At 47.9% G+C, this 15095-nt stretch overlaps 1 protein-coding gene across 1 annotated transcript in view; it reads left to right on the top strand.

The window, feature by feature from the left end:
- Positions 1-13926, top strand: part of HCN4 (hyperpolarization activated cyclic nucleotide gated potassium channel 4) — a 109364-nt gene extending 95438 nt beyond the window's left edge. Inside the window, exons 6-9 of the mRNA XM_035131546.2 lie at positions 2607-2753; positions 3445-3685; positions 8274-8438; positions 12320-13926. Coding sequence (XP_034987437.1) covers positions 2607-2753; positions 3445-3685; positions 8274-8438; positions 12320-13926 — 2160 coding nt within the window. The remainder of the gene's footprint in view (positions 1-2606; positions 2754-3444; positions 3686-8273; positions 8439-12319) is intronic.
- Positions 13927-15095: the final 1169 nt, after the last annotated feature.

Below are 15095 nucleotides of genomic sequence, written 5' to 3'. Positions count from 1 at the left end.
ATTGCTGTAATTGAAGGGCTGTGTTCGAAAGGAGACAGGTTATAGCTTGGGGTAAAGCATCTGCTCTGGATGCAAACAGCCCCAGGTTCAATCCCTGGAGGAGATGCCTGGTTTGAAACCCTGAAGAGCTGCTGCCAGCCAGTGTAGACAGATGTACCAACGGTATGACTCATTATAAGACAGCTTCCTATGTTTGTATGAAAGACAGATGGGTCTTTAAAATACATGAAAATGCAACACTGAAAACACTGGTAGAGTTTAATCCAAGCCAGGATGTGTCATGCATTAGGATTCGGTTTTTTTCCACGCTAGGGTTCAACCCTGGGCCATGGGATGTGGTAATAAGCTACATCCATTCTAATGAGTCTTTTGGAGGGAAATGCTCTTAATTAGTCATACGGAGATCTGTTCTGCATGTGTGCCCTTGGGCATGTGCAAAGTGCTTCTCCCGCACCACTGTGCAATTATAAGTAGCCTTCACATAGCTGAGAAGAAGTGTTCTGAGGTCATGACTTCCAGGCCTCATTCCAAGGCAGGAAATGATGGGGGGACGGGACGAAGCAGGTCCACAGGGTGCATGTCTTCTCATGTGCTACATTTTCAAGTATGCAATTAAATAATTGTGCATTGTTCCATGGGTCTAATAAATACTTATTTTATTAACAACCTCAAAACCCTGCGTGGCTTCCCACCGGCATTCCCCAACATCCCCACCGTTAACAGATCAGAAAGAATGCATTTGGCATGTGTCCTTCCTAACTAAGCGAAGATATTCCAGAAAGTCAAGAGAAGGGCTGTGGGCAGATTTGTTCCCAAAATGGGTTTACGTTTTAGCTCAATGAAGGGAAGAAAACTCAAGATGATGACCAGCCTTATGGGTTCTCTTTTGGTCTGTAAAGAAGAGGTGTCTCATCCCCTCGCTCCCTTTGGGGACTTTTTTTTTTTCATTCAGAGAAAAGGCAAGTACTGTAAGAGTTTAGAAAACTATGCCTGGCATCGAGAAAGTGGAAAGATAACAGTTTTTTTTATCCTTCCTCTCTCAGAAGAACTTGTGGACACCAAACAAAGCTGAATGTTGGAAGACTTGGGGCGGATAAATGCAGCGCATACCGTAGTTGGGACTATGGAATGTGCTTCTTCAAGAGGCAATGGTGGCCACCAACTTGGATGGTTTCAAAAGAGGATTAGGCAATTTTTTGAAGGATAAAGCTATCCATGGCTAGTAGCCATGATGACTATGTTCCAGCTTCATCTGTTGGTGGCATTGCACCTCTTGAATACCAGTTTCCAAAAACAGCAAGTGGGCAGAGTGCTGTTGCTCTCAGATCCTGTTTGCAGGATTGGACTAGAGGGGCTATTGGCCTGATCCATCAGGCTCTCCTTATGCTCTTCTACAATTTATGTTGATGTTGATGATGATGATGGTGGTGATGATGATAATGGCAACCATAGCAACAATTCATTGGGTACTAAAACAACCAACTGCCCATAAATATTTATCAGGAAGAATTTCCGGACGGGCAACAAGGAGCCTAAAGGCTAACAATTTTTATGATGGCATCAGCTTGAGTCCACTTCACAAATGCATGAAGTATAATCCTCAGATTTCATTTCAAAGCAATTGGAAGCCGAAATGTTTTTTGTAACATAAAAAAGTCTCTGTTTTGCTAATGAACTATAATTGACCCTTTACAACAGCAATGGTAGTTATTAAAATGATCAGCTTGGCAATGCTGAGTTAATTAACATGTTGGGTGAGAAAGGAAACCATTTTCTCTATTCAGGCCCAGATGCATGGAGTTGAACTTCTTGATGAGTTGCAATCCAACACTGGAGCCTCTGGCCTTATCATTGGCCTTTGTCTTGCATACATTCTGGCTCTGATTGCATTTCCCTTATCTTCCCCAACCCCCAGTTCCTTTCTGAAGTCGCTGCTTACGAGTTCACCACCACCACCACTCTTTGTGGATTATTCTATGCATCTGATAGGGGACGCAGGTAGCGCTGTGGTCTAAACCACTGAGCCTCGGGCTTGCCGATCGGAAGGTCGGCAGTTTGAATCGCCACGACGGCGTGAGCTCCCGTTGTTCAGTCCCAGCTCCTGCCCACCTAGCAGTTCGAAAGCACATCAAGTGCAAGTAGATAAATAAATACCGTTCTGGCAGGAAGGTAAACAGTGTTTTTGTGCGCTGCTCTGGTTCACCAGAGGCGGCTTAGTCATGCTGGCCACATGACCCGGAAGCTGTCTGCGGACAAACGCCGGCTCCCTCAGCCTGTAAAGCGAGATGAGCGCCGCAACCCCAGAGTCGTCCGCGACTGGACCTAACGGTCAGGGGTACCTTTACCTTTACCTATGCATCTGATAGTCTTCAGATTGCCTCTTTGTTGGTTTTGCCAGGAATCGTCACTAATGATCTGGTCCTGGGTCTTAAATTACTCACTGTCCCCATTTGGACCAATTTGACCTGACTCTTTCTAAAACAGCTTCTGACACTCTTATTTGATGGCTTCCTGCAGTCCCAGGAGAGGGGGGTATCTAGCGTGCCCTGGTCCATTTGGACACTCCAGTTAAAAGCCTCTTCCTTTGCTGCTTTCCTCCCACCCAGTACAAGCAAGTGGAGCAGTACATGTCCTTCCACAAGCTCCCAGCTGAGATGCGCCAGAGGATCCACGACTACTACGAACACCGCTACCAGGGCAAAATGTTTGACGAGGAGAGCATCCTGGGAGAGCTGAGTGAGCCACTGAGGGAGGTGAGTTGTATAGGAGAGGGGCAGCCGACATCTGACTGAGGAGTTACGCAACAAGGGAGGACCCCATTGGGGACTGAAGAGTGTGTCCAGAACACTAAAGAGTTAGGCCTGTGTCACTCTATTAAAGAAAACGTAGCAAGACGTCAACAGATTAATCAACTCGCACCTTTGTGTTAAGTTGATTAACCTGCTGGTTGGTTAAATCTGTGAATGTCCGCGTAGGAGGGAAGGAAAAATCCCTCCCAACAGTTTTAAAATAAGAAGTGTACAGTGGTACCTTGGTTTTTGAACGTAATCCGTTCTAGAAGATCGTTCGGCTTCCGAAACATTCGGAAACCGAGGCACAAAGGGAGAATTTTGATTTCAATGGAAAAAAAACTGAAAGATACGCAGCAGAAACCGTTCAACTTCCGAGGCGCGTTTGAAAATGGAAGCATTTACTTCCAGGTTTTCGGCGTTCAAAAACCAAAACGTTCGGCTTCCAGGATGCTCGAAAACTGAGGTACCACTGTATCTCCATTGTTTCTGGATGGGGAGAGTGGGTGCAGCCTGGGAAGAGTTTTAAGGGCCTGGCTGAGAGGTCTGGAGGGCCACATTAGGCTCCCAGGCTTGAGCCTCCCCACCCCTGGTTTAAACAAGCAAATGAAACCACAACCACGTACTGAATTCCCACCCTCTCTCTCACAACCAGGAGATCATCAACTTCAACTGCCGGAAACTTGTGGCCTCCATGCCTCTGTTTGCCAACGCAGACCCCAATTTTGTAACATCCATGCTGACCAAGCTGCGTTTTGAGGTGTTCCAGCCGGGCGACTACATCATCCGGGAAGGGACGATCGGAAAGAAGATGTATTTTATCCAGCACGGGGTGGTGAGTGTGCTCACCAAAGGCAACAAGGAGACCAAGCTGGCTGATGGGTCCTACTTTGGAGGTAAGCAATGCCTACCCTGCATGGATTTTATAACTTCATAAATGTAGTGTCATGGGGTTGCGTCCAATGGAGCCCTAAGTTAAAGTCGCTTAGCAGAAACCTTTTGCACCAGCAGGTTACTTTGTTGCCCAACAGATTGCAGAATCTTGCACAAGAAATTTTCACTAGCACAACTGTTCCATTTGTGTCCTCTGTTGTGCAACATTAAAACTCACCAGTCTTCCAGCACACGAATTGTTGCATTAGTGAACAGAGAAGTTGGATAAAAACTCCTAAGTCATTTATACCCAAATTCATTTTGAATATATTGAACAACAGGTCCTAACCTTTATAATACGAATTCATTTTTTAAAATGTACTGCATAATGCTGTGAGCTTATCCATCAATCCCATTCCCCCCCTAATTATTTGTTTCACTAGATTTGAATTATTATCTACATACAAAACACCCAGAATCAAAAGGCAAATAACATTACAATATAACAGCCAAGCCAGTGGGTTCATTGCTAACTTTTTGCATATACACACTGCTTTTGTAGGAGAAGCAGCTGTGTGGGACACAGCACCCCCTAGTGGTGCTAGCAGGGATTACATTAAGAGCCCCAACTGTCCTAAACAATTCATCCTGTCTGTGGTGGACTGCCATGATTCTTCCTTAGGTTCCCCAGGAACTGCATCACATAATTTAATGCATCTTCCCCAAATACCATCCCTGCTATTCCTTGATAGGAAGTTGTGGCAGTTAATCCAGTGAAAACCATCAGCCTATAAAAGTAGCTGTGGCTCAAAGAACTTCTCATATTTAGAGATCTCTAGAAATCTTGGAAACTCAGTGCTGGTTGTGACCCGACACGGTACAGGTTTTATTTCTGTGTAGCTCAGTCCTGATGCTAGAAAGGTCAAATCCTTAACTGGCATAAACCTTAGGCTGATTTTCCTAAATTTCCTGGTTAAGACAGCAATGGGAAACCTGTAGTCTTCAAAATATTTCTGGACCCCACCTCCCATCATCCCTCACCATTGCTTATGCTGGCTGGAGCTAATGGAACTTGTAGTCTAGTGACATTGGGAGGGCTCTCCGCCCCCCTCCCTGGGTGTAACACTAGAACTAGGAATTGGACCAGGCGAAAGCAGCTTTCTCTTTTAAAAAACAAAACAAATATATCATTTTTATTTGATTTTTCCAATAAAAAGTTATAAAAATCCAAATACCTATCCATATACAGAGATTTCTCCGAATCTCAGGACTTCCCCACCCCTAATTTAAGTCCTAATTTAAATATTTAAAACTGCATCTTCTTCCAAGCTCTAACTTTTATATCAGTCCATATTGTCCATGGTAATTGTTACACTATAAGTGAAATCAAATTCCTTATCTGGAAAGATGGAAAGAGATTGAAATCAGCTTTCTCCAGCTTGATGCCGTCCAGGTGTTGTTGAACTACAACTCCCATCAGCTCCAGCTAAGCCTGGCCAATGGTCAGGCATGGTGGCAGGTGAACATCACTTGAAGGGCATCAGGTTAAGGAAGGTTGGACTATGGGATTATGCTCATCCTTCCGTGTCAGGCACAAATTCCTCTCCCTCCTCTCTCCTTCACACGATGGACACACAAACTCACATATACAGACCTCCCTCTGTCACGCTTGCTATTGCGTATGACCATCAGCGTCCTGGATTGAGCTTGGTATGCCATATTGGTAAATCCAATTCTGAAGATGAGTTTAATTGTGAAGCCAGTTTCACTTTGACCTGGGTTCGAAAGGGCCATGTGTCATATTGAAATTGCCTAGAGAAGAAAGGAAGAATTCATGGGTCAAAAGGGAGGAGTAGATGAGCTTTTGCGGATTTTTTTGGGGGGGGGGGAACCCAAGCCGTAAAAGCTAGTTTTAGTTGAGCACACACTTGGGATATAGAAAGTCTCGAGTTCAGTCTTGTCCATCTGCAGTTGAAAAGGATCAGGGAGCAAATGATGGGAAGAACCATTTGCCCAGGCCCCTGCTGGTTTGAGTAGGCCAAGAGTTGCCAAATTTTATAGGCATCTATTTCTATGCAAACATTCCTCCGATATATGAATTTTTGTACACAGTTGCTGGGTTGGAGATCTCCATTGCCAAAAATGGAGAAATTCGGTGAACTTCAAAGGATAATTCAGTTTCTTTTCACTTGTTGCTTCAAAAAATGCAAATTAAGTTGTTCTTCATTAAAATGCAGGACAAGATTGAATTCCTCCTCCATCCCTACCTGGCGTCAGGTTTGGAGGGGGAGTCACAAGCGCCTTTCGCTCAAATGCCACCAGAACGGGCAATCATAACCCGCTCTGATCTTGAGGTCGTAAGTCAGATCAAACACCGTCAGCCCTCGGCCCCAGAGGGACTTGGCTTTGGCAAGATGTGGCATGACCTTCCGTTCCCACTTGTGTAGCAGAGGTGATTAGCATGCACTGAATGAACTAGCCATGCCTGGAACAATGCTTGATAGCAGAACCCAAGTGGCTAATTAGATGAATGAATTACTTTGTAGGAGAAAGGTGAGAACAGTGAGGAAATTACCGGATAGAGAGTTCATCCTATAAGCAAAAGAACCAAAGAAAGAAGTGTGATTATATACTTCAGTGAATCGAGGGGGGTGGGGAAAGATCATACAGCACCGGTGTGTATAGGAAAATACGGAGAAGCAGGGCCGGCTCTAGGGGTAGGCTGGGTGGCACGGGGCGCCAGGGGGGGCACCACGCAGCAAAGCCACCCGGAAGCTGTGCTGCGCGCTGTGCCCGCCCACTAGGGCGGGGGCGCCGGAGCGATCTCCGCACCACGGCGCCAGGGCGCCCAACATGCTTGAGACAGCCCTGCAGAGAAGGCAGCTCTAAATGCACTAGGGAATGTTCGAGCCAGACATTTAGAACAAGTATAAAAACCTCGTATCTATCATCACCATGTATATGAATATGCAGCTCAAAACAGGTGTGAGAAGATGTCAGGACCTAGCTGGTGGCTGGTTACTGGGGAGTGGACACTGGGAGAAGCCAGGGTGGAGACTGGCTTTGAAGAAGGCATCCCAGAACGTTTCCAAGCACAATTCAAAGTGTTGGTGCTGACCTTTAAAGCGCTAAACGGCCATGGCCCAGTATACCTGAAGGAGCGTCTCCACCCCCATTGTTGAGACCAGACACACTGAGGTCCAGCTCTGAGGGCCTTTTGGTGGTTCCCTCACTGTAAGAAGTGAGGTTACAGGGAACCAGGCAGAGGGCCTTCTCGGTGGTGGCGCCCACCCTGTGGAACACCCTCCCATCAGATATCAAGGAAATAAGCAACTATCTGACTTTTAGAAGACATCTGAAGGCACCCCTGTTTAGGGAAGTGTTTAATGTTTGATACTTTATCATGTTTTTAATATTCTGTTGGGAACTGCCCAGAGTGGCTGGGAAAACCCAGCTAGATAGGCGGGGTATAAATATATGATGATGATGATGATGATGATGATGATGATGATGATGGTTTATCCCTGATCCAGAGGAGCCTGTAGCAGTCGGGAGACGAGAGTCAGGGGCAGGAGAAGTTGTAGGATGAGAGACTGAAAAACAGGTGCAGGTGGAGGGAGAGAGGTCAGGCTCATGCAGAGTCAAGGGCTTTCACACCCCCTTCTCCTGCCGCCACCTCTCCTGCTCCACTATCTCCCAGGACCAGGAGAGGAATGAAGTGGGAGAAGCAGAAGCAGATTACACACAGGCACTCTGATGACACCTATTGCTTGCTTGCCTAGGTGGGGGGGTGCATGAGTATATGTGGAATTATCCTCCTGCCCCCCTTTTTTGCTTCTTGCCCTGCTTGTCAGTGATATACGCCCTCCAGAATATTGTCCAGAAGGGAATATGGCTCTGGGTCTGAGAAAGACCACCTACTCAGTGGGTTTTGGAGGATAGGGGTCCTCTGGCTGCAATTCTGAATTATGAAGTGGCTGAACACAGAAGAATGGTGGGAGGCTCCAGCTAGGAAACCCCCAAAGGAAGAAGGCTCAGAGCCCGGGGACTGGTGGTGGAATGACGATGAGTGGTCAGAGGGAGAAGACTGGGAAGAGGAAGTGTTGGAAGCTGAAGGGCTAACAGGCCGTAGTGAGCAGGGAGAGTCTGTGGCAGAGGGAAGTCCAGAATCAGAGGCAGAAGCTGAAGCAGGAGAGGAGGGAGACCAAGAGGCAGAGATGAGTCAGGGTGGTGAAGAGTCATGGAGGTCTTCCCCTCCTGCTGCAACAATCTCCCCTCCTCCCTTGTCTCCCAGAACCAGAAGAGGTATGAAGAGTGAGGAGCAGAGACAAGTGTGTCAGTGGAGTCTCGGATTGTTTGAGAAGGACCTTGTGAGGAGGAGATTTAGTGGGAAGGTGGGGATCTTCAGTCTCCACAACTGCCTCCTAGGGCCAAGACCTACCAAGAAGAGCTGCCGTACTCATTAGGCCAGGCAGCCCGAGCAGGTCTTCCTTCTTTCTTCTAATAAAGCGCTAACTTCACTTCCTCCTTGTGATTTATTGCTGGCTGGCACCCTGACGTAAGTGCACTTGCAAAGGAATAAATGCCATTGTGTTTATTATGTCATTCTAGAAATTTGCCTGCTGACTCGTGGCCGGCGGACAGCAAGTGTGAGAGCCGACACTTACTGCCGCCTCTACTCCCTCTCGGTGGACAACTTTAATGAGGTGCTTGAGGAGTATCCCATGATGAGAAGGGCTTTTGAAACGGTGGCCCTGGACAGACTGGACAGAATTGGTAAGTGGTTCACATGGTTATTGAGTTACCTGCAAACTCATACTATGCAAACTCATAGGTAGAAGGAAGCACTGGAAGCAAAATTCAGCATCCAGAGGTTCTCAGCTTCTATGTTTAAAAAAAACAAGTTTCTAGTCCTTGTCGTTATTCAACTTTCTTTCACCAACAAATCCAGAAGAAAAAAATAATCTGAATAAACAAAACAAAGCCAAACTCATTTCCCCCCCCTCAACCATGCAAGAGAGATAAAAAGAAGACATAAGCTTCCAGCCCTTCTGACTGCAGAGACAGAACTGTTAAACATGTAGCTGTTGTCTGGTGAAATCTTCAAAGCCTAACATTTCTTGGTGTCAGGTGGAATGGCAGGAAAATGGCAGGAAATGCCTTGGCAGGAAATGCCTTGGGTTGCTTTTTATTCTTCCCAGTGACTTTAATAGAAAGAGACAAAAACTATACTTGTTGTTGTTGTTTAGTCGTTTAGTCGTGTCCGACTCTTCGTGACCCCATGGACCGGAACACGCCAGGCACTCCTGTCTTCCACTGCCTCCCGCAGTTTGGTCAGACTCATGTTCATAGATTCGAGAACACTGTCCAACCATCTCGTCCTCTGTCGTCCCCTTCTCCTTGTGCCCTCAATCTTTCCCAACATCAGGGTCTTTTCCAGGGAATCTTCTCTTCTCATGAGGTGGCCAGAGTATTGGAGCCTCAGCTTCAGGATCTGTCCTTCCAGTGAGAACTCAGGGCTGATTTCCTTAAGAGTGGATAGGTTTGATCTTCTTGCAGTACATGGGACTCTCAAGAGTCTCCTCCAGCACCATAATTCAAAAGCATCAATTCTTCGGTGATCAGCCTTCTTTATGGTCCAGCTCTCACTTCCATACATCACTACTGGGAAAACCATAGCTTTAACTATACGGACCTTCGTCGGCAAGGTGATGTCTCTGCTTTTTAAGATGCTGTCTAGGTTTGTCATTGCTTTTCTCCCAAGAACCAGGCGTCTTTTTATTTCGTGACTGCTGTCACCATCTGCAGTGATCATGGAACCCAAGAAAGTAAAATCTCTCACTGCCTCCATTTCTTCCCCTTCTATTTGTCAGGAGGTGATGGGACCAGTGACCATGATCTTGGTTTTTTTGATGTTGAGCTTCAGGCCATATTTTACATTCTCCTTTTTCACCGTCATTAAAGGGTTCTTTAATTCCTCCTCACTTTCTGCCATCAAGGTTGTGTCATCTGCATATCTGAGGTTGTTGATATTTCTTCCAGCAATCTTAATTCCAGTTTGGGATTCATCTAGTCCAGCCTTTCACATGATGAAATGATGAATTCTGCATATAAGTTAAATAAGCAGGGAGACAATATACAGCCTTGTCGTACTCCTTTCCCAATTTTGAACCAGTCAGTTGTTCCATATCCAGTTCTAACTGTAGCTTCTTGTCCTACATGGAGATTTCTTAGGAGACAGATGAGGTGACCAAGAATTTGGCATAGTTTGCTGTGGTCGACACAGTCAAAAGCTTTTGCCTAGTCGATGAAGCAGAAGTAGATGTTTTTCTGGAACTCTCCAGCTTTCTCCATAATCCAGCGCATGTTTGCAATTTGGTCTCTGGTTCCTCTGCCCCTTCGAAATCCAGCTTGCACTTCTGGGAGTTCTCGGTCCACATACTGCTTAAGCCTGCCATAGACAAAGACAACAGGCATATAAAAAACTAATTGACCAAATTTTCAGGTTGCCGTTTTTCTTGAAAAGGAGGATTTGGTTTACCTTGGCGCAGAATTTTGATTATTTTTGAATGCAGGTTACATGGGCTCCTGGTTCTATGTATGGCAGATGTGGGTGTGCTGTCCTTCATTTTCTCATCCATCCATCTATGTCCTAACTCATACGTAACATTCAGAGCTGCTTTCTTGGGGAAGGGCCACAGCTTAGTGGCAGAGCATCCTTTTTGCATGGCAGAAGATCCCAGGTTCCATCTCTGGCATCTTCAGGCTGACTTTGCATCCATCCGTCTCAGGAGATGATGGAGGAGTGTGCCTTTGGGACTCAAACTGTTGGAAGCTCACAGCACCTGCTGTGGCTGTAGAGACCGATATGGGAGAGCCATGTTTTGCTGCAGCTGGGGCAGATGAAGGTGCCCTGTTGTGCTGCTGAAGATGAAAGAGTCTCCATTTGAAGCCCTGAAGAGCTGCTGACAGTCAGTGTAGACAAGACTGAATGAGATGGGTCAATGTTCCGACTCCATATAAGGCAGCTCCCTGTGTTAACAACAACAACAACAACAACAACAACAACAACAACAACAACAACAACAATTTATTATTTACAACAGCAACAACAACAATTTATTATTTGTACCCCGCCCATCTGGTTGGGTTTCCCCAGCCACTCTGGGCGGCTTCCAAAAAAGATTAAAATATATTCTTCATGTGTGTGCAACAACAACAACAACACAATATTTCACCTAGTACTACTTCATGCAGTGCATAGTTAAACTACGGAACTCCCTCCAGCAGGAGGCAGTGATGGCTGCCGCTGAGCGACAGCCCTTCCTACGCATTCTCTGCATGGTTAGAAGTTCCAGAGGAAGTGCTAGGTAGATTTGGCTTAGGTAGGTCTCATACTGTCTCTGTGGAACGTTTGTGTGTGGCATTGGGGACAAGGTGCATGGATGTGTGGGGTGCACACTTTCACAGGAGCAGGTGAGCTCTGAGTATGTTCTGCATAGGTAGCCGTGCCTTTGCTGAAGCAACATAGGTGAATTCAGAAGAGCACAACAGACATCGTGCAGAGGCAGCACTATTCCAACCCAATGCTGTATCCAAAGTTGCGTGTGTTTTAAATTCAGCTTCCACAAATCTCTCCAGCAATGCCACTTGAAAACCACAGGGCTGCTGCTGTTCCATGATGTGGCATCGAAGAACAATGCAAGAATACAAAAGGACTTGAGTTGGGGGGAGGCCTGTATTTTTAAAGCACAGCCAAAAGGCACATGGCCAGGACAGAATCAGAGGGACAAACAAAGGCTGCTGTTAATAACTGGGAAATGCTAATAATTGCAAGCGTAAAATGCGATATTAAGTGATACAGTTGTGGATAACTTCATTCCCCACCCCAAATGGAACACACACTTTGCGTTATGTGCTGGAGCCCTGTCGGGGCTGACTTGGCTATTCCTCATAAATCTCTCCCTCTCCCTTTTCAACGTGCCCAAATTCTTTGTGCAACTTCGAACAGCTTTCTAAAACAAAGCACACACCTTTTCGGGAACATTGCTCAGGAAAAAAAATGAAAACGCTTTCTTTCTCCTGCCCACCGCTGCATTTGTTTTGCAGCAGATAAGAGACGAGAAAATGCTTCCCCGAGTTTGTCCTTAATGTAATGGAGGGAGAAGAACATAGCAAAAAGAACTTAAGGGCAGCTACAGTGGATCAGACCTCAGAGGTGCTATTTTTCTAGAATGAACTCACCGTGGACGGCTTCCTTGTTCTCTTACCATGGCAATGGAGCCCACCTAAGAGGTGCCGGAACTGAGTCCCAGTGAGTTCCTGCTGAAAAGAAGCTCTGGACAGAAGGGCCACCAGCCTTCCCCAGCCTGGTGCCCTCAGTCAGCATGGCCAGCAATCAGGGATGGAGGGAGTTGTAGTCAAGTTTACAATGTGGTATATTGGTGAGAGTCTTAAACTAGGATGTGGGAGAACGGAGTTCAGGTCTTCTTCCACTGCTCCCCTCCCTGAAACTGGTCTTGAAATAAAAACAGGGTGGGGTGTGCTCATGGTTACAATGTAGGTATGGTCCCAACCCCAAAAGGTTGGCGAGCTCTGGTTTGGGCCTCTAGGAGCCCCTCATTGCAGTTCTTAATTTTCTTCTGCTTCCTTTACAGGGAAGAAGAACTCCATCCTGCTCCACAAAGTCCAGCACGATCTCAACTCGGGCGTCTTCAACTACCAGGAGAACGAGATCATCCAGCAAATTGTGCAGCATGACCGAGAGATGGCCCACTGTGCGCATAACGTCCAGGCTGCTGCCGCCGCTGCCGCATCAACGCCGGTTATCTGGACACCACTGATCCAGGCCCCTTTGCAAGCCGCAGCGGCCACCACGTCCGTAGCAATAGCTCTCACCCACCACCCTCGCCTCCCGGCGGCCATTTTCCGCCCGCCTGTCTCTGTTCTGGGTTCTCTGGGGCAGGCCCCGAACCAGACTCCGAGGCAGCTGAGGAGACTTCACTCCTTGGTGTCTTCAGCCGGGCCTTCCATCGTGGGCTCCCCTTCAAGCACGCAATCCCAGCAGCACACCCTGGGGGCAGACAGCCTCTCGTCATCGTCCTTCCAGATCCAGCAGCTGGCTGGCTTCACAGCCTCGGCCGGCTTGGGCCAGTTCCACCGGGCTTCAGCCAGCTCTCCGTCGGCTGCCTCGACTCAGCAGCAGCCCTTGGGGAGCCCGTCCTCGGCAGGCCTGAGCCTGTTTCACCAGGGGCCTTTGGATTCCCCAGAAGGGGTGGCTCAGCAGCAGGCTCCCGACAGCAATCTCCTGAGCGGCTTTGGCCCCTTCCAGAAGGCCCCTGCTAGTTCGCCATCCACCGCCTTCCCCCAGCTGTCCTCCAATTCCCCCAGCAGCCCCCTTGGCCACACGCAAGCCGCTTGCAGCAACAAGCCTGCCCAGCCAGGCCAGGCCCAGCAGCTCTCAGGAACTGGAGCCCTGGGAGGGACGAACCACTTTCCGTTGCCTCCCTCCTCAAGCTCACCACCCTCCAGCTTAAGCCAACTGGCACAGGCCTCCGGAGGCTCCCCGTCGGCCTCGTGCCAAACCCAGCCAAGTGCATTAGGCCCTTCTGCTTCTCCTGCTGCGACCGTAGCTCAGTTGCACCACGAAAGGTCACCCTTTGCCTCTATGTCTCCTTTGAAACAGCCCGCCGGTGCCCCTCCTCCGCTGTTCCCGCCCTCAGGTCTTAGCCCTCCTAGTCAATGTGCTGCAGCCAGGACTTTGCAGTGTGCCCCTTCTGGGGCAAGGGGCTCCCACGGATCTCTGCTGATGCCTCAGACCTCCAGTCCCCCTCTACAGGGCCTTCAGCCCAGGAGTACACCGCCGCCACCGCTTCCACCGGGACGGTTAAGCCAGGACCTCAAGTTCATCTCTGCTTCCCATCCATCTCTGCCCCACAAAACGGCTCAGACTTTAAGCCGAGGCTCTTCTCCCCACTCCTCTAGGGAATCTGTTTCTAGTTTCTCATCTTTCTCTGGAGGAGGGGGAGCAGGAGGCGGAGGGACGAGGCCTCTAGGGAAGCCATACAGCTCTGTTCCAGGGCGAGTGACTCTACCACGTCAGATGTCCTCAGGTTCACTGCCTCCGCCACCTGCATTTGAGGCCAGTTGTGCCATCCCCCCACCTCTGACTGCTATCGTGACTGCTGTTGAAGGGAGGAAAGGGTCTATAGGGCTCACTGGGGAACGAGAGCCCATCCGATCGAAACTGCCCTCCAATTTGTGAGATGCTCTCCTTCTCTTCCCCTCGCCTACATTTTCTGGCCGCCGTCCCCCTTGGCCACAGTTTGGAGGAGCCGGTTTTGTTTCATTTGTGCTTTTTAGATCCCAATAGACTTTTACATGACTCCCATTTTCTTCCTTTGTTTTCTTCAAGCTAACTATGATTAGAGGTTTAAAAAATAATGAGAGCAGCAGCAAAAAAAGATAACCAGGTATTCTTAGAGCTATAGATTTTGAGTCACTTTCTTTTATAGAGTATTTTACTACACGGAGCAAAAGATTGGGGGGCGGGGGAAGGAATGTAATCAATATGTGATAATAATAAGAACTCAGAGAGTAGATGTGCAGCTGATGTAAAGGATAAAGCTAAGAAAATTGGCTGCCTTTGGGGTCAACACTTGAGTTGATAAGATCTGGAATCCCATGTCCACATGCCAAATTTCCAATTACATCTGAAGAGGTTACACGTGGGATCTCAGAAAGATATACAAGAAAGAAGAAACGAGAATTCACTCCCCTTTAGGGGGAATGAAATGCATTGAACCAAACTTTCACAAATTTCCAGAATTGAAATGGTTCATACTGTACCTTTAGACCAGGCATCCCCAAACCTTGGCCCTCCAGATGTTTTGGACTACAATTCCCATCTTCCCCGACCACTGGTCCTGTTAGCTAGGGATCATGGGAGTTGTAGGCCAAAACATCTGGAGGGCTGCAGTTTGGGGGTGCCTGCTCTAGACCCTCTTTCCTGTCGTTAAACCACTGAGCCTAGGGCTTGCTGATCAGAAGGTCGGCGGTTCGAATCCCTGTGACGGGGTGAGCTCCCGTTGCTTGGTCCCAGCTTCTGCCAACCTAGCAGTTCGAAAGCACGTCAAAATGCAAGTAGATAAATAGGAACCGCTACAGCGGGAAGGTAAACGGCGTTTCCATGTGCTGCTCTGGTTTGCCAGAAGTGGATTTGTCATGCTGGCCACATGACCTGGAAGCTGTACGCCGGCTCCCTCGGCCAATAATGCGAGATGAGCGCGCAACCCCAGAGTCGGTCACGACTGGACCTAATGGTCAGGGGTCCCTTTACCTTTACCTTCTTAAACCTATTCCACCCCGTCCCCTGTTGTTTTTCTGCTGATAACACATCCACTTAGTCCCCCCCCCTCTCTCTCTCTCTCTCTC

This window comes from Zootoca vivipara, chromosome 14 (genome assembly GCF_963506605.1).
Source record: "Zootoca vivipara chromosome 14, rZooViv1.1, whole genome shotgun sequence".
Classification (NCBI taxonomy): Eukaryota; Metazoa; Chordata; class Lepidosauria; order Squamata; family Lacertidae; genus Zootoca; species Zootoca vivipara.
Note: the sequence above shows the minus strand (reverse complement) of the source record. Positions and strands in the feature narration are given on the sequence as shown.